The 26,639-nt window shown below is 40.9% G+C and overlaps 1 protein-coding gene across 1 annotated transcript; it reads left to right on the forward strand.

Annotated features, from left to right (window-relative positions):
- Window positions 1-834: 834 nt before the first annotated feature.
- ACOT12 (acyl-CoA thioesterase 12) lies at window positions 835-23,400 on the forward strand. Its single transcript, XM_075078218.1, has 15 exons — window positions 835-1,021; window positions 3,413-3,482; window positions 5,347-5,407; window positions 6,443-6,544; window positions 7,677-7,809; window positions 9,639-9,789; window positions 13,101-13,220; window positions 14,575-14,725; window positions 16,440-16,495; window positions 16,844-16,901; window positions 18,264-18,347; window positions 19,014-19,147; window positions 20,567-20,695; window positions 21,754-21,880; window positions 22,721-23,400. Exons 1-15 carry the CDS (start codon window positions 886-888, stop codon window positions 22,850-22,852), a joined length of 1,644 nt encoding a protein of 547 aa, XP_074934319.1. The 5' UTR covers window positions 835-885; the 3' UTR covers window positions 22,853-23,400.
- Window positions 23,401-26,639: the final 3,239 nt, after the last annotated feature.

Consider the following 26,639-nt stretch of genomic DNA (forward strand, 5'->3'; position numbering starts at 1 on the left):
GTCAGGATGATGGGACTAGGCTCTTTTCAGTGGTGCCCAATGACAGGACAAAGGCAATGGGCACAAGTTGGAGCATAGGAAGTTCCACCTCAATAGGAGAAAAAAACCCTTCCCTGTGTGGGTGCCAGAGCAGGGGCACAGGCTGCCCAGGGAGGCTGTGGAGTCCCTTCCCTGGAGACATTCACACCCCGCCTGGACGTGGCCCTGTACCCCTGCTCTGGGTGTGCCTGCTCAAGCAGGGGGTTGGACAAGATGATCTCCAGAGGTCCCTTCCAACCCCTCCATTCTGTGATTCTGTGAAGACATGACCGGGGCCGGGGCGACCAGGAAAGGTATCAAAATGTCTGTACTGGCAGCAGCAGAGGTTCACCAGGCCACAGCACCTCCCTGCTGGGCTCACCAGTGTCTGGATATGGGAATTTGTCTTCCCAGGGCCCATCTGCCAGGCTATCGAGGTGGTGACAACATGAGTGAGAAAGACTTAAAAATAAAACAAAACAAACAAACATCTGAGGTGGATTATAAATATTTCAGCAGCGATGTGCCTGCCAAAGCCTGCCAGTGGCAGCGGCTCACGCCATGCCGTGAGACAGCCTCGGAGGTGCTGTGGCGGGAGCCGCCGCGGATGGAAACAGGCGGCCGGGTGTCAAAACAGGTCCCAGCGCTGCCGCCACCCTCCTCCGCGTCGCGGGGGCAGCCTGCGCTCAGCCGTGTCCCGCAGCGCCTCGCCACCCCCTTCCCCTCAGCCGCGGGCGTTGGGGCGGGAACGGCCCGCCCCAGGGGGGCCGGGCCAGGCCGTACAAAACCAGCGCTGCCCCTCCGTACTTCGGAGAGGTGGTGCCGTCGCTGTCCCGTTTGTGTTGCTCTCATCTTCATACCGCACCAATGGAGCACTACGGGGCAGCGGCGGCCGGCGATGTCCGTATGTGCCAGACCGTCCTGCCGGCCCATGCCAACAACCGCGGGGAGCTGAGCGCCGGGCAGCTCTTCAAGTGGATCGACGTCACCGCCTACCTGGCAGGTAAAGAGGCGTTAGCGGCCGGGCGGGCGGGGGAGCTTCGCCTCAGGGCGGCGGGGAGAGGTGCCCCGGCCGCCGCTTGCCCCGGGGCCGCCCCGCGCCCCCTCCTTCCCCTCAGAAACGTGCTCTAAACTCGTCGGCCGTGTGGGGACAGCGTCTCCTTCCATGAAAACCGGCAGCCCCATCGCTGTATTTGCCGACGGCAGGAGGCGGCAAAATTTTGCTTGTGGGGAGCTGGTGGGGTTGGGAGAGTGGGGGGAGTGTTTCAGCCGCGGGGAGTGTGTCAGGTCTGGGGGTTTCAGATTAGGAACAGGCATCAAGGGACTGAGAAAGCTTGTGGGGCTGGAGAGGGGTGTCTAATCTCGGGAGGGTGAAGAAGTGGGTGCCGGGGTGGTTAGGATGGGGAGAATTAAAAAAAGAGAGCAGCAGAGGGAAAAAATGGACGGGAAAAGGAAAAATACTGAAAGAAAAGTACTAATTTAAGAATATAGATGCGTGGGGGGGTGGGAGGGGGGAACGGAACAACACATATATGACACCAACCACAAACCTAACCAGCATGCAGAGCACTCTGTGTCTGGTGTAACTCAGCTTTGAAAACTTCTAAAATCTCTTCCACTAACTTCTGGAAGTGGAAGACACATCTAAAGCACAAAGCAAATCTAAGGCGCTGCCATTTCTGCTGTCGGTGAACTCTGTTTCCAAGGACAGCTGCATACATTAGCAGCCCATAATAAGCCTTGAAGAGAATATTCTGGATGTCTGGATGGCATCTCCACACAACACGGTGACCGTGGTGCGCTTGCTGCGTAGGTGCGTGCTGTGCTCGGCGCAGCTTTACATAATCCGCTCTTCCTATACAGGAAGAGTTGGGATTCTGGAGAACTTGTCCCACACAATAACCCAGTAACTACCTGATATGCAGCAACTTCCCAGTATGATCACACTCTTTTTGAGATATATTTTAGCATAAAGGAGTCATTTGGTTTCAGCCCTTCAGTGATTTATCCATTAGCAATGCTCTTTGCAGAGAGACCGAACTCGTCTCAGTAATCCCTGAACTCAAGTCCCTGCTCTGAAGTAGCAGAGCCCTAGCTGCTATGACGGTTCATCCTTGCTCCCTGGACTTCAGTTAAGCTGTAATGATCTTCATCAGCTGTGAATCTGCCACCAGAACTCACTTTCAATCCACCTTTCATAATTGCTTTTACTTGGTTAGGCTTAGGGCAGCAGCAGTCATTTACCCCACAGGGCTAATCCTGTTGCACAAAAAGGATTTTTAACACCTTTCCTTGCTTTGCTTTTTGTCTCACAGCAAACTCAGTATGGTAGAGAGGGATTTGTTTGGCCTTACCTTCTTTCATCTGCATTAGTGCCAGATGGTGCAGTTGCAAGTGACTGGGTTTTGCACCTTCCTCATTTCATATCCTGCTGCTTTAGATGTAATCCACTTGGCTGCTTCCTCACTTTTAAGGCTATTTATGACTAACAGCATCTTACTGGTCACCTTGCATTACCTGTCCTAGTGGTGGCTCCAACCTCCTAGCTGTCAGCAATGTCTTCCCTTTTGTCACCTTTTGCTGTGTTTCTGATAAGTGCCTTCATGTATTTCTCCCTTGTATTTTCAAGGGAAACTCCTCAGATAATGATATAACTCATGCACCATCCTAATTCTTTCAAACATTTTCTTCAGATGCTCACAAAAAGTACTGGGCTGCTTGGGAGCAAAAACTCCTGCTTGCTGTGCAGTGCTGTTTTCTAGGTTTCCTGCTAGTCCTCTCTTGCCTCTGTCACTCAGGAAACTTTGGAGCAGGGGTTCCCTGTATTCATACGGCTCCTAGTGTGATAGAGATTTGGCCTCTGACTTGGCATTCTAGGTGCTATGGTCAAATAAAAATAACTCACTATAAAAAGATAACTAAGCCGGTCGATCTTTCTCCTCTGTCTGAGAATCCCCAACTGACATAAAACTTTCACACTGGTTTAACATAGCTGATATTCATGACATCCTGTTTTGAGGGAGATTGCTGAGATATCTGTAGGTTTGTTAATACTTTGACTTTTTTTGTCCTGCAGCATGCTTGTTAGTACTCTTTTACCAGAATATCCATTTTTAGAGAAAGACCTTAAATAGAGGTTTTTAAACTGAGTAGGATCATTATCATAATCTAGTGTCATCTCCTGATGTTACCCTTATTTCATACTAAATATTAACTTTAATCTTATTTAGCTTCTTTTTTTCTAGAGGGTCCACTGCAGACTTACATTGGGGTGATTAAAAGAAAAACTGGGATCTACTGGGTTTCTTCTCTGTTTCTCATGCAGAAGTATATAGGTGAACAGTTTGCTGCAAATACAATGTGGTAACTTTGTGTCCTTATGTCTCTCTTGAAGCTGAGAAACATGCCGGTATGTCTTGTGCGACAGTGTCTATGGATGATATACAGTTTGAAGAGGCTGCCAGGTACAAAACTAGCAAACAATAGTAAAACGTTTTCATTCTAGAGATTCTTATTTGGCAGAGATAAACTGAGGCATGATAAAATCTGAGACAGCAGGCCAACGGACTCCCCAGGGTCACAGTGTTAAGTCTGTAATTGCCTGACTTGCCTAGAAAATAGATCAATTTCACAGATCAAAAATAAACTGTAGTAACTCTGACTTGGCAACCTAGATGCCAGGTGAGAAACCGGTTGCCCAGTGATCTTTGGCTCTAGTCAAAACGGCCTGCAGCATTCATTACTTATCTCTGTAAAATAAGGAATGTGTGCCTATAACAGTTATTGTATGAATTTTTTGTTGTTGCAAGTGCTCTTTCAGTTTATTTCTTACCATCTCTTTCCTTCAGCTCTTTTAAAAAATGTGTTCCTGTAACAAAACAGAACTGTTTCGCATTTGTAATCACCAAATGTTGACTAAGCCTACAAGATAATATAGGACTTAATTTTTGTTTTAATGATTTTTTTTCATTATTTTCCAAGGGATAAAAGACAACTTTAGGGGAAACTGCCTTCTTTCCACCCTTTCAGCATCCTTGAGTTAGGATATTAGGGGTTGACAACAAGCATAACCCTTGTTTTCTAACATGTAACAGGTCCTTCAGAAATTCCAGAAGGAAAGAAATTATTTTTTCATTTAAATTTGGTACTCTGTAGGTAAAAAGATATAATTCTGTTTAGGCATTTGTAACAGGTTTGCAGGACTCCTATGCACAAAATTCACCCCACACATGATATTTAGAAAGCATAACAGTATTTATTGCTCTATTATAGCCTTGTATAAGCAGTTAACTAGCATATTGTTTTCCCTTTATGAGAGTCTTACCAACCCGACTATGCCTGAGACACTGCTGAGCAGGAGGGGTGACCATTAGAAGGGTCATTGTGGAGAAGAGAGGTACGCATGGCACCTTCAGGGCATCCCCAGTGGTTCAGAGTGTGCTCTGTGTCCCCTCTCTCTCTGCTTTGAGCCCCCCCTTTTTATGACCTCAGCAGATCCAGTGGAACAGTACTAGCTAGACTTTGCGGCATGTGTGACCAGTGCATGCACCAAGGTCTGCCAGGTGTGTGCTCCCCTGGCTAACAGCAGTTCCCGGATTGCAACAACATGTTGTTCAATAACCATCCTCCCTGTTCCCTTCTGCAAGGTCATGTTCTCACAGCTGTGTTCAGCTTGCAGTTTTTCTGTCGTGGCCCTACACAGACCATCATCTAGAAACCCTCACACAGCATTCTATGTAGGTAAATGGGCAAGAGTAGTTGTTCAGAAGTAAGCTGTTAGAACAGAAGGGACATGTTGCAGCCCTTTTCTTGGCCAAAACTTGGAAAGTGAACTCTTCCCTCGTCCCTCAAAGATGCCACAGAGCACTTTGTTTCCGGTTATTATTTCCTCATGTGCATGTGCCTGTATGCTAGAGAATGTATATGGAGGATATCTTGTGTGGTTTTGCAGCTAGAGGTACTTAGTGATTTGGTGTAACTCACAGCAAGTTGTGCCTTTGAACAAAAGTAGTATCTAGGCCAAAATTTCTTGGAGGACCTGGGGTCTGAAGCACACCTGGCATCACACAGATATCAGCAAGGAGGAAGAACGCTAGTATTAAGCTCATGCACTTTTCTGAGTGACTAACATCATTACTGACCATGAGTGAAGTCTGTCTGATGAAGAACAGTGCTAAACCTTTTTCACTGCATTTTCAGTACAGCATGGAAGACGCAGGATGATTAATGAGATTTTCTTCACTACTGCTAGGAATATGTGGAGAGGCAGGTTAAAAGCCTTATTAAGCTGCATGTTTACCTACCATAGGATGTTGTTGTTCTTAATAGGATTGGACAAATTATTACCATCAAAGCAGAGGTGAAGAGAGCATTCAAAACCAGCATGGAGGTAAGAGGTGGTCACTCTTATTCCTAATGATAAGTAAAAAATAGGAGAGAGGTGGGAGGAGCAGTGGAATGCAACATGTGTCCAGTCTTATTTGTTTTAGAAGGAGCTTTGTTGCAGCTATCTAAACAACAGAACTGCCTAATGAAACTCTGGTTTCATAATGACTGTTGTAATTGCATGTTTCCTGTAAAATAATCCATGTCAAAATAGAAACTGGACCCTGAAGACTTAAACTCTTCTGTAGCTGTAATGAACAGGATGGGATATGTGGTATTGGTCCAGACCAAAACTATTGATGCCTAAATAGTCTTTGGATCAGAGCTAGGATCCACCAAATAGGTGGAGTTCTAAGTGGTTTTGAAACTTCTGATAGAAAAACATTTATACTAGGTGTATGCATGTTCTTACTCTTCATATTGTAGCAAGTATGCAATGCATTGCCCAGTCGCTTACTTGAAATCAGAATTGAACCTTAAGGGTACTTTTCTCTGCATTGCACCCAAGTCCAATATCAATGAGTGGTGCATCTCACAGAGAACGTATTCCAAAAGGTTCTAAAAATAAGAAAAAAATCAGAAGCTTTTATGAATGTCAGGTCTGTCTCACAGTATCAAATACAGTGTTCCACCTTCAAGTGCTACATTGTATTTTATACATTTATACAGACTTTTTTGCTCATACAGGTGTCAGAAAGATTCACATAGGAACTCCAAATGGTACATAAGTAAATGAAAGAGATATCCATAAAACTAAATCTAAGTGTCTTTCCTATTTTTTATTTTACCTTACAAGGGATGCTAACCTACATACATAGTTGTTGTACTAGAGAGATCTTGAGAGCTCAGCAAATATTGTGATGTTCTTACGTGTTCAGAGATATATCAATGATAGCAAAGCATGTTTTTTTGCTTTTTTTCTGTTTAAGAGAATGGATGTGATTAATTTGATAAACACTGCACCATTTTGTCTCAGCTCAACTGACAATAATGTAAATACCTTTTTTGTCTTCTTCCTCCCCGACCTCCTTTCTTGTAGGTTGGCATCAAGGTTACAGTACAGGAAGCTTTGCTTAATGTTGAAAAAATTGTGTGTATAGCATATGCAACATATGTAGCCATACCGTTTGGTGCTGCAAAGGTATTCTTTCTATTTTCTTCTATACTTGAAGTTACTGGGACAGATTTTCTGTGAAATAATCCAATTTTCTGATTATGAAACACAGGAGAATGTTCATACCTGTTTATGCTGATCAGTAATAGGAAAAGAGCATGAAGTCCAGACGATATGGAGATTTTTTTTCCCCCTCACATCTCTGCTCTGAAGTTGTTAGGCTTTTTTATTGTTTCTACTTTCTTTTGCTAGTAATAGAACTGGTATCTTTGTAAGGGCTGCAGTATTGACAAAGGTAAGCACTGGAAGAAATTCCTATGAGTCTGCACAGTCTTTCTTTTTCAGAAACTGATCTATACACATCTTGAAACCTGCAAGGGTGTTGGGCATGTGATTTCTTTGTCCTTCACTCCCTCTTTTGAGGAGGTTGTTCAGACATCACTGTTCAGATAGCAGACATTGTTTTTAAGCTAGTTTCCAATCTAAATTCTTTGCTGTTTATGTTCTTTCATTTTCATGCCGGTGTTTTCTTCTCCCCAGTGTTCGTTTTCCCAGAGGTGTTTAGAAATCAGTCACGGTACTGTTTGGCCTTCACATTCCTGTGCCAAACAGGCACAGTTGTTTTGATGTTCTCGTGTGAGAAAGATCAAATATTCCTCAGATCCTCTTAATAAACTCCCTTTGTGTGTAGTATTCTATTTTCTTGAACATGAGTGACTAGAATCATATATCTGACTTTCCTGTCTTGTTGAATGTGTTTTGACAATGCATCTGCCTTTTTAACATCCACTGCAGATTGGCAGAGAGCAGTCATCTCATGACCAATTAATATATCAATTTGTCTTTATTTTCTGCAGTGATATATTACAGTTTGCAGAAGAAACAGATTAGAACAGTTTTACCAAAAATAAAGCCCAGCTTGTCTATGAAAGGTTAATGGATAAATTGGTTAACCTGAAAGCACTAAAATAGTTTAAAGTAAGGACTGTATATTATTGGCTTGATGTCATATCCATGGCATCTGTTTGTATTAATAGAACTTGTCATCTTGGACTGTTGATAGCAGAAGGTTGTAGAAAATGCCAATGCCATTTTAAGTTCAAAGTGCACTTTGTTATGATTATGGAATTCAGAACCTTTTGTTTGTTTGTTTGCCTAGATTGAATTAGAACCTGTAAAGATTCTGTCTACAGAAGACCTCCTGGAGCACACTCTGGCTGCTGAGAGAAGAAGAATCCAAGTGGGCTATCAACAGGTCTTTCAGAACCTAGTGCAGCAATTGTCTAGAGAAGGTATATTACTGAGATCAGCATAGAAGATGGAAGAAATGATTTATGGGAAGGAGGGAGGGAAAAAGCAGACAAAACATTATCAGTAGAGCTCCTTGAAGTTGTGGTATCATGTAGAAAAGTGTGTGCCAGGTTTGTGAAGGTGTGTAAGACAGCTATTCTAACGAAGTTTCAGATTTTAAAATGTAGGATTGAAGGCCAAGCATGCATTAAATGGATGTTTAAGGCAGATCTTCATGTAGGTTATATGTGTAAGATTTAACAGGTCACATGGAGCTTTGCAGTATGGAAGTAAAGTCCTATGACACTAGTTGTGATGTAGTCAGGCTTATGTTCAGTCAGGTTTACGGCTGTATCTTTGCAAGGAAGCAGTAAGAACTGTGTTTATGCCATGAGATCATTCCCAGAAAGCAGGAGAAACTTCATTACACAAAGGTTAAACCAGGTAGGAAAAAAAATTTAAACTCCTCATGACCAAATTAGAAAAATTGAGCCAAGAAACAGGTTCATCTTTATTTCTGATAGTAATCTCTGTTCTTAAAGACACTTGTGCTCAAAAGTTGCTATGTTGCCCTGCAAAAGAAATTACTCACAATAGTTAAGATATATGCTGGCATTTGGAAAATCTGAGATTTAACTCCATGTATAAACAACAGACATTATGTGGTTTAACTAAGGAAAGACAAAACCTGTTGTAAATAGAAATTCTAGTCTTAATTTAATAAGATTGTGTGGAATTAGAGAGACTTGTTTGCTACAAACAAATTATTTGTCTTCATGGTAGCTGTCTCATAGGAGACAGCTTAATACCATGAAAGACAAATCAGAGGTTGCTGATTTTTAGTTTCCACTGCCTTGCCTGGAAACTTCCTTGAAGGATCTTATTGTTGTTAGCACTCCTTAGGAGACAGAGCAAGTGAAATAGGGGAAAGAGTGAAGAAGGTATTGCATGTAAAGGCTGCCAGGTAGAAAAATAGGCATAAATTATATCCAGAAAGTGAAGTTGTCTTCTGAATAGATCTTAGGCAACAACTGAAGTAAGTCCAAAGTGCAAGTGAGTCAAATGTGTCCACACATTTATATAATGATCAAGGTAGTTAATTATGGCAAAAGACAAAAGTACAATTCAGGTCAAGTAGCTTCTAGCACAGATGTGCACTTTTAAAATGACTGATGTCATCTCATGTCTGAATCTGCCTTTGCAAAATATAACTGAAAAAAACGAAGATTGAGGATATATGGCTAAACATTTGAAAGTGAAATTGGAAACACTCAAATAACAAAGTAGTTACTGATTCCCTATTTCTCACTTTCACAGGTTCTATATTGTCTCTGGTAAATCACATTATTTGTAACAGGTTATGAAATAATCATGTCATACTCTAACCTTAATTAGACACATTTGCATAGGTGCCCATCATACATGGTGGTCAAAGTCTATAAAAGGCACTTAAGTAAGTGATAAACTGCTCTGATAAAATCTGTTAGAGGTCATGCATAGCAATCACAAGCACATGTTGAGGCAGTTGGCTAGCTTTGACTGCCTGCATTCATCTTTCACAGTAACTGCTTCTGACACAGTTTCTTTGAAGGATATAGTGAGGGCTGGGAAGGACCACTGTGCTGCAATAGACTGCAGGGTGCAGCATCCAACAGGGCAAATCTTACAGCCTTTTGCTTCCCTTGCAAAGAATGGAGGTCTTCTGTGTCTTTTTTTCTTCTTCTCGTGGTGTCTGAAGCAAATTGCATGCTTCTGTAACTGGGGTGTTTTCTTCTTGGCTCTCTATATCAATGAATTAATAATTCATTAATACATTGCTATGATATTTCAGATATTTCTGAAGGGGAAGATGCTGTTTCAACCAGCTTTACTCACGTACTCAATGTTGAGCTTGTCCAGCCTCTTCATGCAAACCAGCATGGAAATACTTTTGGTGGTCAGATCATGGCTTGGATAGAGACAGTGGCAAGTGTTTCAGCAAGGTACTTTTCAAATCGTAGTCTTTGCATACAGTTATAAATTGGTGTGACTTTAATATTAAGGGCTTAACTGGGATTTATTTTATGAAAAATACAGACCCAAACCGTTGACTTTTCTTCCTCCCCATATTGCAGGAGGCCTTTGAACTGTTTATGTGGTACATTTCCCAGAGCATGCTACACCATTGTGGGAGTCAAATATTATTCTTCTGTTACACATTCAGACCCTAAGGCAAAAGGGGCTATGTTGTTCTTCTGAAACTCTTTGCAGAAAGTCAGCATTGAAAATAGGAATGGAAACCTAGCCTCCTTATAGTTGGTCCAGTGTTTTAATAGCAGAGTTAGTCAGGGTGAAACTGATCCTGACCGTGTATCAAATGATATCCAAAAATGAACAGCCTTCTCAATGCTAGTCTGTGGATCCTTATGCCAGAAGAAAGAATAAATCAGAGAAGAAGAATCAAAAGAAACGGGTTCTGTTTTGTTGGTCCACATACAGAATGGATGCATAACCTTCAGCAAGTCACTTAGCCTTTCAGTCTCTCTTGAGTCCCACATCCTAAAGGTTGTAATATTTTTAGCAGTTTAAAGGCCTCTGACATCTTCAGGTAATAAGGGTGAAGTATTTTTGTGACACTGCCTAGTATTGCTTGTCAGGATGGCCTAGACATATAATAATTTAATGTCTCTTCCCCTGAAATCAAACCATTGGTTTTTTCCCTCCTTGTCCTTGGACTCTATACAGAGCTTCTTTGTAAGCAACACTTGAGTTTCAGTTTGAATTCTCCTTGCATACCAAGTGGCCTAATTCACTGCAGGGATGTTAGATACGTTTTCACTTTTTAATTTTAATAATTAAATTACTTCCCCATTTATTGTTCATATTGTAGCCAGTAGTTGTACTGATAACAACAGATTTTCTGTAGTGGTTGGATAAACAGCTTGCTTTAGTAACATTACCACAGTGTTCAATTCCATTGGCTTCAAAGGGATTGTTTCAGATTTTTGCTATAACGTGACCCAAAATATTTACCTGTTTTCATTTGTTAAATTTTACCTAGTCACAGTCACATTTAGGTTTAAAAAGAAAAGCAAAACATCAGCAAATGAAGTGGTGAAAAAAATTATTTGAAATAATGGATGTCAAACATGATTTCTCATGTTGAAAATTTCAGGAATAACAGCTGGTGACAGAGGCTTGTTGAAAAGAGAGAATTTGTAGTTTATGCTTGAGAAACACCTACTTTCATTACAAACCTTTTGTGAGGCCACTCACAATTAGACCTGGCTTTTGAAGGTGCCAATTAAGAGTTGCTATAGCCACAAACTCTGATGGAGGAACACAAGGGAAGGGGTAAATCTTGAAAAATAAATTTCTAACAGCATTTTAAAGGTTACTAACCCTCTTCTCCCCCTCACAGACACTTTTTTGGCTGGACAGTAAATGAAAATGTTCCAGATAGTAATATTAGTTTGAACTGGCTCTGTACTTTCTTATTTCTTACACTTGCAGTGAAAGCATTCAGGGCATAGTTTTCCAGGAAAAACAGAATATTTAGGCCAAATGTCTCTTTCATTATTGTCTTACTTTCCATGATATTGTGTTTGCATCTTTATAGTGAACATTGTAAATAAGATCACCATTTAGTGTTTTAAATCAGAAGAGCAAATTGTTCTTAATGAAATTACAAAGTCATTTGAATGTATTAGTTTATTAAAAAGATGTACCAGACAATTAATTAGCTACAGATAATTGTGTGCATTTAACAATACTGGTACTTTAGTTTGTAGTGTGTATCTGAGTTAAAAGCTAGGAATGCACAAAACTGTATTTTTCAAGTTTAAAAACTGCACAATGAAAAAAATTACTCTCAAATATGCGTATAGGATTCTTATTGAGTGGTTTCACACATATGCATAAGGATAGAGCATGTTTTTTCAAAGTCTAAAAATAAATGGCACTATTATATGTTGTCCCCTATTCATGTGGTGCACAGAGATCCCAATAAGAGTGGGGTTTTGACTACATTTAGAACTGCTGTAGAAGACTAATTTTTGCTCACTCCAGAGGGCTTGCAAACTAGATCCCGATTCCACAAACCCTTAAGCTGTATCTGTACTACAAATTTTTTTTTTTCCTGGAACATCTGTGAAGTTCAGGGAAGTGATGAGTTATTGGAATCCCCTAGTGTAGATGACACAGTTTTCCAAAACTTTTCCTTTAGCAGTGTATCTGGGTTTGATCAGGTGTGTTTCAGCAGCTTAGCTAGTACATGGAAAGGGTACTTGCCTGGCACAGACAATCTTCCTTACTAGACCAGCAAAGTTTTACCAGAGTGGCTACAGCCTGTCTCACAAGCAGTTCAAAGAGATCCAGTAGGACAACCCAGCTGAACCTGAGTACATGTAACTGAACACAGTACAGGATCAGGTCTGAAATAAGAAGAGACAGGTGAGCGGAAGCACTATGCAATTAGAAGGACAAAGGGAAAAGAATTACTGCAGTATGTGTGTTCGTAGTACACTATTGTGCCCTCAGCTTTTGAAATTTAGCCAACAGTTCTGTTTCTGAATTACTAAGTGATCAGTTCAATATCTTTTTATCCCTTTGTATGTGCAAAGATGATTTTCCCAGCTCAGCACCAGTTGTGAACTGCACATAATGTAGTAAACCAGACCAAATGAAAAAAAAAAAAGCCAAAACCAGCTATGCATTTGGCAGTTATATGAGTAGGTTTTTATTTTTATTTCATATAACACTAGCAGAAAACATCTGAAAAACAAGCAAAAAAGTACAAATATCAAAAAGAATAGATAGACTGACGTTGCTTTGATTGAATACTGTTTCTGGTGCTCAGCCTTTCTGCTCAGGTTTCTTTTAATTGTTTAAATGCTTTATGATCTGGCACTTTTACATTCTGAACAATATCCTACTCCCCATGCAGTCATATAGAAATTAATGAAACTGTTAAGTAAGCGGTTACTCTGTAGGTAAGGGATTTATTGTCTCGCCCCAAAAAAAAATGTAATATCAAGCAGTGAGAATTAATTAGTCAGTGTTTGTAAAGTGTGTTGAAAGTGAAACAGCATGACATAGGTGGTGGTGTTATGTTTGAAGCTCAAATTATATGCTCTTGGAGCTGAACATGTTAACAGTATTTCGGTGGGTTATGGAATAAATCAGTGTAATATAGTGATCTTCTAGGTTGTGCAAAACTTGTTGCTCTAATCACTACCTGCTTCAAACCTAACAAAGGAGGTTCTTTAACATGACTATATATTTTGCTCCCTGTCTCTCTTGCTTTGTTTTTCAGGCGCATTTGTCGTTCACAACCCGTCTTGAAATCAGTCAGTATGTTTAAATTCTGGGGACCATCAATCGTGGGTGACCGCCTTGTCTTCAATGCAATTGTGAACAATACATTTCAGAATAGGTAAAACTCCTTGTCTGCTTGTCTTCCTTGACTTCTCTAGCACCAGCCTAACTGTGTGTTTCAGGTTTCAGCCATCAGCAGGATTTGTGTTACTGAATAACTTATTTTTCAGCTGGAGTTTTGAGGGATGTATCTATATGTCTGTGTGCTTTTTTTACTTTTCTCAGTGAAAGTTTTAAAAATGTGTTCTCTGACTTTTAGTCTCAATTTAAATATCATTTGTAACGAAAACCCAATCCTGCAAACTCAGACCATAAATATTACTCTGAAATTCAGGAATTTTCAAGGGTCGGGTTGGTCCCCCAGCTTTGATCCTCCAGCTTGCTGCCAGGATCTTCTGGTCTTGGCATCTGTTGACAGATCTGGGTTCTACTTAATGCTGGTTACTGGCAAAATTCATGCTTTATTTTGTTTATTTCTTCCCAGTGTTGGTTTGGGTGTATGCAGAGGTGAGGCTTTGACAGTTGCAGTTTGGAATAAATGGCTACAGCCCTTGCTGAAATTTTATCTTTAGTTCACTATACGGTTACTGTAAGCGTGAAACACAGATTTTGGCACACTGAATGCCTGTTCCTGGGATTTAGTGATGTGGCTTTTGACCAATCTTGCACAGATCCTGCCTGCTAATGGTTACTCTCTCTTTCTCTTTCCTATGCATGCACTATCTCCTCTGCAGCTTTAGGGCTACTGTTGTGTTTGCCTCACAGAGAACAACTCTCCTCTGACCTTTCGCAAAGGGATAGGACCTCTCTGCTAGGCTATTTCCCCATCTACAGGAATGGCACTTCGGGCCAACAGACCCTCTGGTTGTGCCAGGGGTGTGACACAACTTACGTGGACCCTGTTCCAGCAGGAGGACATGTTCAGAAGTTGCAAGAGGTGTAGCAAGACAAGTCACAAGAAAGCAGAAGCTAAAGTAATTCTTCCTCCAAATCCTGTACATGGGACAAATGTTACCCTGGCATTGATGTTCTATGGCTGTTTTCTTTGTGGGTGGATTTGGTCCCCACAGAATGCTAATAGGGCATGAATTACCTTCATGCTATGGTTCTGCTAAATATCAGACCAATATCATCCTGTTTGCTTTTGCTGTCCTCACTGCATGCCAACTGGTGTTCATATTTTGCTACTTAACTCAGTTTTCGCTCTTTTTATTAATGGTATTTAGCTGGTGCCACCTTTTATTTTGTTTGAGGTGTGTCTGTCCAGACTGAGTAATTTAATTTGTATGCTACAGAAGGTATTTGAGTCAGGCTTCCTGCACCCAGGGAGGTGTACAGCAGCCCTTTTTAGTATGTCTCAGGGCTGCTCCTGTATCACTTGTAGTAGTTCAATAACTAAACTTTTGTTTCAGTGTGGAGGTTGGTGTCCGTGTTGATGCTTATAACTGTGAAGAATGGATCAAGAACCAAGCACGACATATTAACAGCGCGTTTCTCGTTTTCAACGCTGTAAATGACGATGGAGAGCTGCTTACCTTGCCGAGAATCCGACCTACTTCAGAGGTCAGCTCTCATCCTGAGGGGTAGAATGAATGCATACATGAGGTTGTGGTGCAGCCCAGCATACTGCATGCCACACAGCCAGCCACTATATCCTTGCTGGGAAAGCAAGGACTAAACAGGGCACTGAAATGCATCCTCTTGCAGAAGAGAAAACCTCTAAATTAAAAGTTTGCTGTTGACTGAGGTATTTGTTGTTGTTAACTTCAGTCATCCAAAACTGAGAGGTGTAGTGGAGGGTAGTCATCATTAGAAATTCTGTAGTTATTGATGGACAGGGGAGAAGAACCTGCTTTTTGCAGATTTTGCACCTGTCTGTATCTGCTTGTGCAATCTTCAGTGACTGTAGATGAAACTCCTAAGTGTTCCGTGAATAAACTTATTTTTATAAACCCTTAATGAAAATTAGAAATAGAAGTAATAAAGAAGTCAGTAGGAATCAAATCCTATGACATGGGTGAGCTTTCCAGTTCCTTTGAGGTGGAGATCTCAGCATATGTTTCCCTGAAAGTGGTTCATGAAGCACTTGGAGCAGTTTGAATACTATTGTTGAATTATTTGCTGTGATGTCACCTGTCATTAACCTCACTGCTCCAATTATGAGATTTTTAGAAAGCCAGCACAGACAGAAATTAAACGATTATTTAACATCAGTGAACTTATATTTTATAGGATGGCAACTGTACAAATAAATCAAGGTGTCCTATGTACTAGCTGAGACACTAAGGTTCACTATGGCAATTACAATCTGTTCCAAGAGGAAAAACTGACTCTTCTTTTTTTTTTTTTAAATAAAAAAAGCCACAGCAGCTTAGCTTCTGCCAGAAAAACAGTGCTTCCTTTAAAGACCTGCCCAGAGGGGCATCCACAAGGGAAGCATCAAGATAAGAACATGTGCATGCACCCATTCCTTCAGAGTAAAGCAAACAAATCTGAGAAAATCAGTATGTGCTGAAGATAATTTAAACATTCAGTGGTCATTTGACTGTGACAGCTGGTATGGTAATGCTCTACAAGACAGGCCAGAGAGGTCTTCAAAAACATTATGTAGTCCTTGGTATAAAGAACACTGAGATGCACTAATGTGGAGATTCTTCTTATTCCAGAAGCTGCATGTCAGCCTTTAAAAGGTGAGGAAAGGAAGCTTTTCCAAAGTGGCATATCCTTCAGGTTTACAAGTCCTCCTGACCTTTAATATGGTTTGGTGTGGTGTATGCTCTTGGGCCACCTCCATGCTTCAAAAAAAATCCACCCTGGCAGAATAAGAATAAGGCAAGGTCTGCCACCTTGAAGGGCACATCACATCTCTTTGCACAGTGCTTGCCCTGTGTTCCAGATCCATGTGCACTAAAATATGAATTCTTCCATGCTTCCTTTGTACTTTAACCATCACATGATGATGAATTGGATTAATAGGTTATTTGGTGTGTGACACATTTAGAAAGAGGCGCACTGCCCAGCTGCCACTGGTTTAAGACCAAAAAGTGCTAGAAGTATGCTACTGTGATACAACTTTTTGCAAATTCAAGGGAATATCGTCAAAGCAAAAGTTAACCACTGACTCAGGTTAATCTGGGGAAAGGCCAAAGTACAGAGTACAATTCCTTTTTATTTGTAATATATCTTAACGCATGTAAGAAATAATTTTTAGTTGTCTTTCTTAGACTGTGTCCTAAAATAATCTGGTGTGTTACTCTCTGGTTTACTTTTTATAAAGGATGCTATGAGACGATACCATGGAGCTGTTGCCCGAAGGAGAATTCGGCTAGCAAGGTATAGCTGGGTTACAAAGAGAACTTAAATTTTAATGTATCCTCTAAAAAACTGATCATTTTCTTAAATAGTCACGGTCGTCTCAAACATGACTGTTATGTTGCACTGAAATTGTTAGAAGCTACTTTTCTTAGAAATACTTTGCTATAGAGGTGATTCTGTTTCCCTGTCTTCCTTGGGGAAAAAAAAGGAGTTATTGCAAACTTGTCTTGCAAACGAAAATTGATAAAATACCTGTGAGGTATTTAGAAGACACTTAAGCCTATAGAAGTGATCGTTTCTAGCATATATAGAAGAAAGTGTAAAGAACCAACTCAGGTATTATTTTTCTTTTTAACTTTGTTTTAGAAAATGCTTGCTGTCTACTATCGAAGACAGACCTCACACCTGGGATGGAAGCAACCAGGTAATCTGGAGATCAAGCCCTATTGTCATAAAATGGTGTATTTGTGCACTTTTTGAGTGTGTAAAACCCAAAAAAGAGAGTAGATGCTTCACTAATGATTTAAGAGTAGGTTTCATAGAAAACATAAATAATGTTTTTAAGATACTCTTTTAACAAGTGGTCCCTTAAGCAGGAGAGCTGTAAGATCACCTGCAGATTTATATCCCAGTGTCCTCAGCTTTTAAAAAGCTGAATTCTCACATAAAGGAATTAGTTCAGGGTTTTTTTTCTTCTATCCAGCCACTGACTTTCTCAAAAATTGCTGTGGGGAGACGATTTAGTAAATCTAAAAGCAGGGGGATAGACATGGCAATACCAACAGAGAGATGAACAGTGAAATAGTGTAAACTTTGTTTCTGTTGGAAAGATGGTGAAAACATACATTCATTCTTAGATACTCTGTGTCGGGTGGTATGTGTTTCTGGCTTAGACATGCTAGGCCATAGAATGTTCCTGTGTCATGAAATGAATTGTGACGAATGTGAATTTAGGTGGATTTATAGACACCTTAAATATTGTTTCAGTGTCAAATATTTCTTGTTAAATTTTCATTGCATTTAAGATCTCAGTGGCTTCCAGAAATTTTATCAGGTCTTTTTCCGTTACATGAAAAAATAAATAATTGGGAATTATAACGCAGGAAGTTACTTCTTCTTAAGAGTGACATCTCAACAGTTTGAAGCAGCATTTCTTTTCTGCAAAACAATAAATATAAATGTGTGCATAATGATAAAAAAGGCTTACTTAAGATTTATTTAATATTAAAGTAAAACCTGTTATTAAAGACTCTAAAGCTATATTCTCATTATACAGTGGTTAAGTGAGAACTCCATCCATTGTAGTCAAGCATAAATAATGGATATATTTGCACTTTCTCTGCTCTGAGCCTGCTGTGTAAATCAATTGCCAAGATAGACTACAGATTGCTAGCAATGAAGAGGTTAATTTTCTAGTAGATTTTAATTACTTAAGAGGAAGATGGGCAGAACCATTAATTTAGTGGTCTGAGAGGTTACCTGTATTATCTCTCTGTGGTCACAGTTTTTCTGCACTGCTTTACAATTGGAGAAGCCCAAAGTAGTATTTTGTTGTTGTTTAATTAGGGTTGTTTTGCCAACAGCCGTGTGAGCGTGTAATCAACTATTGAAAGTATTTAATTCAGAAACTACTGGACTGTGTTTTCTGGAAGGAAAACACTTATGGGAAAGCACACATTTGTGTTTGACTGAGGGGCAATGATAGAAAAAGAACATCTAATTTCTGGAATGTTCAGTGAAATGTACCTTTACCCCTTCATTTTCAGAAATGTATCTTTTGTTTCAGGCATACGTGAATTACAGCAGTATTGCAGTACTGGCAAACCTAGCAGCAAAGCCAGGATGGGAATTAATGACTGCAAGGGATGATGTAAGTGCATACCTGTGGAATAGATGCGTAGTCACTTTAGTTACGTCTCACAGTAAGAACTGGGCGGAGAAAAGCAACATTTTACATTTGTGAATAAACACATTGGCTTGGCAGTGTTTGGTTTTACTGTGGCTTGGGTTGAAAACCAAAACTCCTAAAGTTTCCCTGAAACATTGCAAAGAAACTTCTGATTGCTGTGCAACCTGGGAGCACCATGGAGGTGTTCTAAGATGGTCTGAATGACTGGTGAATGTAGGACGTGGGATCCCAGAAGGGCAGGCTTGCCAGCAACTGATCAGCTGGGCTTCTTGGGCAACACACAGGAGAGTGTAAAAACACAAGCAAACCCATATCTCATTTCTGTGAGAGGTTTTCTTTGCCCCAACAAATATGCTTCTGTGGTTTTGCCAAATTGTTTGGTTCCAGCGAAACACCAAATTGGACATCTTTGTTTAGGCAGTGCTGTTGATGATTTTTAGGGCGTCGTATGTCACTGTGATATAAAAAAATGTGTGCAGCAGTCTGTAATATACTGCCTTTACTAGCTTTGCAACATAGCATATGATTCTAAGTAGGCATTGTCTCGTCCTAAATGTGTAACATTTATAAGTGTTAAAATATTTATAGCAATCATTCTTTGTTTTCAATGTTATTCACTTTTTTCAGGTAAACATATGGACTCTCGAGGAGGGGGATGTGCTGTCTCTCAGGGTTGGAATGAAAGTGAATACTCCGTCACATGTAGCTTTTTACTTGTTGTCTGACTTCACACTCCGCCAAGGATGGGACGCACATTTCATGTAAGAACTTACCTTTCTTTAAGACTGTTCAAATCAACTGACAACTAACCTTTTACCATACAAATATGTTTGAGATGTTTGACACTTTTCTACCTAATTAATAAAAAATTTCTCTAAGAAGTAGACATTAAACCTTCATTAGTCAAAGTATGGATTGGATTTTTTACCTTAAAATTTCCTTTCTCCTAAGTCTGATTTAAAAATATGGTTGACCTGGACTGTCAAGAGAGAGCTGGGACAGGGATTACTATTTTCTAAAATAAACAAAACTCCATGTGTAGACAAATGTATGTTGAAAGGGTTAATTTGAGTAGGTTGCATATAACTTGAGGTTAATATATTGTGCATGTTCTCTGTAAGAAGTAAGGCAAAGCTGTGGACTCCTTCATGATTGTGTTGTTTGGGACACTGATGCTTAGCTTCATCATATAGTCAAAGTGAGACATGAAGAAATGCGTATTTTAAGAAAAATAACGTATTAAGTGTACTTATTGCATTACACATATTAAGTGTATCTGAATTGGAATGGGTTTCAGAATTGATGTGAAAAGTGTTTGAGGGTTTTTTTATTTACTGTACATGGTGTAGAATAATGATTAGAGACAATTGAATCAATATGATAGTAATTTGATTTGGTGAATATTCTATTAAAAGAGAAGTTTTTTCATTTTTATCGAGGGTGAAAGTGGAAGCATAGGGATATTTGAAAAATCACAGTCTCTGCTGAATTTTTGGATTGTAACAAATGAAATGTGAAGAAATACTGTGTTCATTTTCTGTATCTACAGCCAAAATCTCAGATCTCTTATGTCTACCATGGAGCCTGATTGACTGGTCAAAAGGGAATACCAGCTTAGCAGTGGTAATTGCTGAGGCAGTAGAAGCTGAAATTAAATGAATTAATTACTGCTAGTGTAAAGAAACATTCTGACTTCTTTTTGTAGTGAAAACTCGGAGACAGTGATCAGTATTTCCAAGACAGTGAGTGAGTGTGTCCTACCCAGGTGGCCCTGTCTAAATGGAGTAGAACACAACTTTGAATACAATTTTACAAATGTTTCCTGACAGTCTTTCCTGTGGTGTGTCAGACAGACAATGTTTGTTTATTCAGCGTTGCATGGCAGGCAAGCTAACGTCATTCCAAACAGCAATCAACAGTATGCAAAAGATAAGTTTTTAAGACATTGCTCCAGCATCTTGCAGCACTTTTTAACAATTTTGTGGGACAGAGAGGTGGTGTCAGATGAGGTGTTGCAGAAAACCTCAATTTTTCACTCTGTCTTCTCCTCTCTTCCTTGCTGCCCGAACATGAAAATCATAGGCTTAATGTTAGGATGGAATATATATTTGTACTGTGCTTTTTGTAAGAGATGCTACTGCATGCATCAGGGTCTGCATGTGTGTTTTATGTATCTACAGAACTTGCGATCTCCTACAGGCTTTAAATAATGAGGAGAAAATTTATTATGTTACTTGTCCACCCGTGGCTGGCCATAAAGCCAGAGACTTTGTGATTCTTGTGTCTCAAAGGCAAGCATGTAAGCCAAGGTGAGTATGGAATTTCAGATTTAACTGTGAGCACTTCGGAGATACAGTCTTGATTACTGTCTGATTACTGTTGACTTTTATGTGAGCCTGTCATTGGGTGACAAAGATGATCTTTTATTTTTTAATAAATTAGGTTAGTAGCTGATCTAAAATACAATATGTTGATGCCAGAGTTTGCACAACTAGATTTGTTTTGCAAGGTGAAGGTGCGGTGAAGTAAATTCGGAGCATCACAGATTTGTAGCATAGTCCAGTGTTGCTTCTTTGGCAATCTGGGAAAAAACATGTCCAGGAGGGCTTGTCAGTGTGCTGCAGCACTAACTGGGAGTTTGTCTTTTTCTTTGAAGTGACTTTATAATCCCACTTAATGTAATGCTGGAGGTTTTCTTATACAGGAAAGTACTTGGCCTTTCTTGAAACCTCCATGTGACACGTTTGTTGTATCTGTAAATTTTGCTGCTGAATTTGGTTTAAAAAGTCCCTTTATCAGTTTAACATGCATTGATTTTTTTTTTATTAAATTACCTTTTGTTCTTGCCTAATTAAACATGGATAAATGGGACCATTTGGTGTATCTTATAATTCTTTATTCTCAATTTCTTTTTTTAGATTCAGTAATTCTAATATTAACAGAACATTGCTTCTGAAAGGCAGTATTCAGTACTGTGCTTGCTTTTTTTTCCCTGCATCTGGGAACTGAATCATGTCTACCTTTGCTGGGTCCACACTGTAAAACCTCTCAGTAAGTGTTGCTCCTAGACCCTGATTCTGTAAGCGTGGGTCATGGAGAGCAGGATAAATAAAAACAGGAGGTGTTGCATGTGGGTGATTGTTCTGTGGCTTTCCACAGAAGTCTCCTTGACTGGAGTCTGTGATAAAGCCTTAATGAGACGCAAGAGAGCTGAAATCTTTTAACATATATCTTTAAACATACAGGAGCTTTTTTGCCTTCATATGAAAATGACATCTTTGGTTTAGCTGTGCATATACCCTGTAGTCATTTCCACATTTTTAACATCTTGTTGAAGAAATGTTTGATTCTTCCCCTTGCCCCGCAGTGAACCCTACATAATAGCTGTGAAGTCAGTTACCCTCGCGTCGATGCCACCTTGTCTGGAATACTGGAGAAGTGAAATCACTTGTGCTGGATTCCACATCTACAGCGACACCAACAGCTCCTGTATGGTGAGTAACTCTGCAGACCTCAGCTGTGTCTCCTTTCCAGTAGTATTACATGTACATATAATCTCATTTGAGCTGACAGTCTTGAACAGTGACAGGAATACAACAAAAATATGAGTCAGTTTCCCCAGAGTTCAGTGTGGTTATTAAGACATTCTTCATTCCATAAAGCAGAATCCGTCTTGCCCAACTTCAGCCAATCCAAATGTTAGGAAAGAAATCTAAACTAAGCACTGGTGGTGGCTAGGCACTCCAGAGAGTCATTAATTAAATCCTAAAATACACTTCTAGATGGTGCACATTAAACTGGTCTCTGCTGATGCCCATCTCTTTTCACTGACTATGGAGGAAGTCCAAGGAATTAGTTCAGATTAAACACTTAACTTCAACTTTCATATGTCAGAAATTATGCAACCTCAATCCCATCTCTGGAGCAATGACAATATTCCTCTTTTGTTCTTTTCCATGGGAAGGCTATAACTTTTTCATTTAAGAAATTATATTTCTGAAAATATTCAGCAACTCTCAGTAGCTGGGATTCTTTCTTCAGGCAACAGCTTTGTTCATAAAGCACACATATCTAACAGGTTACACATACTGTTTCTTGCTGCACTGCTGTGTACATTTACCTACATGCTTAAGAACCTGGCAGTAGTGAGGACTCCAAGGTCACTGAAGTACTGTAAAAACACATGCTCGTTTTGCTAACTTCAGTTAGCAAACTTCAGTTTCAGAAGCACTATGCATTTCTACTTGCCTTTGATACTCATCTAGGTTCTGCAAAAAAAGGCTAACTATTGCAATTCATAGACTTTTTTGTTTCACTTATTTGTGTTTAAACAGGTGTATTACTTCAATGAAGTGACACCCGGTAGTATGCCATACCTAGCTGCAAATCTTACTGGCTTATCAAAATCCATCGAAGACACTGCTTTGCAATGTAAAACGTTCTTGGAGCAGAAAGGCAGCGAGTAAAGAAACGTAAACTCGTTTCCGAAGCCACCTCTGAAGAATGGCAAGCAGCACTTCTTTAAATTCCTGCACGTGTGTTTTTTCTCTACACGTTCGTTACTTTGGATCATGCAGCCAACACTAGGCTTGAACCTGAGCATATCTAGTATAAGCATCTCCCAGATTAAGATTAGGCCATCAGCTCTAAATTAAATTTTAAATTTTAAAAAGATTAAAGGAAAGATTCTTCCTTCAATTGCATTAATGAATTTTAGGTAAATGGCAGCAGAACGTGGCCCAGTAGAACTTCAGCTCATGAGACTAGTTCACTATTCTCATGTTACAATGAACATAATGGGGCCCAATTTTAAATTAGTAAATAGCACCCTGTCTAATTGGCAGAGAAGGGGTGCTACTCAGTAGCTTATCCAGTGCTCCAACTGGTTGTCCAGGTTCTTGCACACCTATTTATATAGAGATTGCACCCTCTGTAACTTAATGTTGGCTAATGTTTGCACATTGTCTTAATACTTGAAGTTTATCTTCTAATAAATTATTCTTTCTGATGCTACAAATCCATGATAAATTTTATTACAGTATCTCTGGAATGGCTTCAGACACCGTTCCAGAAAGACCACTTTGTAGTGATGACAGGGGCTGATGACCTCTTACAGAAGAGCCACAGCCTCCATCTGGCAAGCTCTATGCCAGACTGCTCTGCAGGCACTGAATTAATGCAGAACAGTAAGACTTTTGGATCCACTCCCTCACAGATGAAAAGGGAGAATGTTTTCAGAGGTTTTATTGTGGTGCGTCTACTTTGTTTTCTGCTTTTATTTTTGCTCAGAAGGGCCTCGTTCAAAAAAAGGAGTATGACAATCAGCAGTTAGATCGTAACATTAATGCAGGGGCGTTAAGAGAATCAAAACACGTGAACTGTAGCAGTGCCCTTTTGTCTTACTGTAGTCTCATAACTGGTAGAGTGAGAGCTCTAGGGGTCTGGTCCAGTTCCCACTTAAGTAAATACATCTTCAGTTTAACCTGTGACCAAATCAAAGCTTTCACCAGTGATTTATAGGTTAACAGCATGTCTGCACATTTTGCATGTGGCATGTCTACCACGTGCAGCAAAGACACCAGCTAGAGTCCTGGAAGCCCCCTGGGTATGCTAGCACCGTGAGTCACCTGCCCTCTCAGCAAGACTAGTTTAGCTTGGGTACAGCCTTTAACCAAAGCATGAGTGAAATCAGTCGCTGACTTCTAGTGAAGGCTGGCCACTGTGTGCCACAAAACACAGAGATGTTTTTGCACTAGTAATAAAGAAAGTAAAGCAGGTCCTGGTCTTTGGCTTTGGAGGAGAGACTATAGATCCGGATCCTGATTTTGGATCATCGTTTTTATCGCATGGGTAAGGTGCAACACCTCAGTCTAGGGAGTGAGGATGGCAGCCTCAGGACAGCCGCCTCTAGAGCACAAAAACCACTGAGGGCCTGCTTGACTCCTCCCGGCCTGCTGACAGAAGGGTCCAGGCCCACTCCGTGGACCAGGAGCTCAGCTCTCCCCGTCCTGCCCACGCTTGCTTTGTGCAGATGATGGCAGACAAGCTCTTGAGTAGGCAAGTAAGTATCTGTGGCCCCAGTTTTTGGTAAATAAACACACCTAACATTCAGCTCTGAATACATGCATGGCACGTGTCAGGGACTAGAAACTTGTCTCAACATTGTTGGCAGACAAGTTTCTCTAACAAAGCCTGATCACTGCAGCAGCTGAGCGGGACAGTTTAATCACCAAGGTTGACCCAGCAGGAATGTGCACCCCATTATCTCAGAGTACTCGTCCCCCACACATACGCGCAGAGTCAAGGCCGACTGGCAACGTATGGGGGGGGTTCGGACCCTCTAGAACGTTCAAGCACCCTTTAGTGACGGTACTGGTCCTGTGCCCCACCGCCGAGTGGGAGGCAGGGGTACGCAGGACAGTTATTGACTATACAGTAGGATAAGCCTATAAAGGGAGAAGCTAGAGGAGGTGCATGTTCTGCAACATCCCCTCCTCCACCAGCTTCAAAGATGAATCGGATGCCTGGGCTCCCCCTGCCCGGACAGACTGCCGCAGATCTGTGGTGATTGCTACTGCAACAGCCCCGCTCTCTCTCTCCCTCTCGTTCCCTTTTTCACCTCTTTTTTTTGCCTCTCCTTCTTCGCTTTTCTCTCCTGTATCTATTTCTGGCCAAATAAAGTGACTTGGCACCTGATGACATTTTCAGTCTTAATTCTAGTTCCAAGAATGTAAAAGGAACCTAGTCACGATAAAACCTTTGAGTTAATCAGAAGTTAAGCCCAGCCACCCCCAACCTCCCAGAATTAGCTGAGGTCAGTTGGAAAGCAAGGGGGGGTTTAGCCTCTGCCAACATGTTCAACCCAACAATGGATCGTGACAGCACGTCAGGGAGAAAGAACCCAAATGCTGCCTGTACCAAGCATTTCCTACCAGCTGTTTCCTACGCAGGCTTCCTACGCACACAGCTCGAAACTTGCCTTTAGAGACACTGACACGCTGAACTCAGCGGTGGGGCTATCTCAAGGGCTATCTGGAGAATATTATTTGGCATTTTTTAAATATTCACGTTCTGTCAAACTCATGCCTAACAAAAGGTTCTGCCCTAAGCTCTAACACTGAGACCTTGGTTGTTGTAGTGTAACGCCCTGCAAAGTTGGGCCACACTCCAGATGCAGCCACCATCTTTGGGGTGCAGGGGGAGAGTGCCTTTTTTGACATAGATCGAAGATTGTATTTTTACCACTCTCCGTGCAAGTTCCAAGACAAGGAGATTCACATGTCTGGTGCACAAACATTGCTTAAACTGATTATTTGCCTAACTTTTAAATTTATTTGTGGGTACGATGCATCTGTACGTGCAGCACCTTTCACAGCTGCCTTTCAAATAGCTTTATTCAGCTATACATACCTTCGTGCAACCGTCTAAAAAGTGATTAGTGGGTGCATTTACAAGTAGTTTTGTCCAACAGTTACTGAAGATTGCTCACCTGTGCAGCTGTTTTAGAGTATAGTGCAAGCAGTTCAGTGCCACATTTTCCTCAGCAGTCACGGAAGCCAAGGACTAGAGGGAGGTGTATGTGCTTCCAGCCCCATGCAAGCACACGTGTGATTACCTGATAACAGCTGTTGCCTTTATAAATTCTCACAAAGAGTGTCCCCTGTGATTTCCTAAGTCTGAAGAAGTCCATTGTTTCATCTCAGACAACAACTGAGCAGTAGCAAGGTACAGGAGCCCTGCAAGTGTTCTTATGGTGCAAATACACCAGAGCAACAGGTATGAAACTCAGGGTTGTCTTACCCCGTGATGGCTGCTAGGCTCACTGGCCTCCTGAGGAGCACTACACCACTGCGCTGAAGAGATGGCTGGGCTCAGAAGGCGGGCAAGCTGGATGCTAGTATGCCCTGTTTCTGCTACACCATTCTGAGAAGGTCAATCCACCGCTTATTGCAGCGTTCCTTTTTGCCACAACTGCCCTCTCGCCATCCTGTTTTTTAAGAGTCCCTTTTGCCAAGCAGGAGCAACAGATATCAGCCATGGGAAGGGAACAGTGAATTTTCTTTCCTTCCAACTTACATGTCATACACTGTACAACTTTGCAGTTGGTCAAAGGGACACTTCTGCCTCAGACTGCAGCAGCACAACTGGGTGACCATGTCTTACTCAGACCCACAGCAGCTCTTTCCTCAGGAGGAGAGGCTGCACTCGGCAACCACAACTGGCACACCGCACTGCCCACACCAACCCCGACTC

The sequence above is a fragment of the Phalacrocorax aristotelis genome, chromosome Z (genome assembly GCF_949628215.1).
Source record: "Phalacrocorax aristotelis chromosome Z, bGulAri2.1, whole genome shotgun sequence".
Taxonomy (NCBI): domain Eukaryota; kingdom Metazoa; phylum Chordata; class Aves; order Suliformes; family Phalacrocoracidae; genus Phalacrocorax; species Phalacrocorax aristotelis.

Coding starts and splice junctions, on each gene's coding strand:
- ACOT12 (XM_075078218.1), top strand. CDS start 886: ATGGAGCACTACGGGGCAGCGGCGGCCGGCGATGTCCGTATGTGCCAG. Junction 1,022..3,412: donor CGTCACCGCCTACCTGGCAG/GTAAAGAGGCGT, acceptor TCTCTCTTGAAG/CTGAGAAACATGCCGGTATG. Junction 9,790..13,100: donor GTGGCAAGTGTTTCAGCAAG/GTACTTTTCAAA, acceptor TTTGTTTTTCAG/GCGCATTTGTCGTTCACAAC.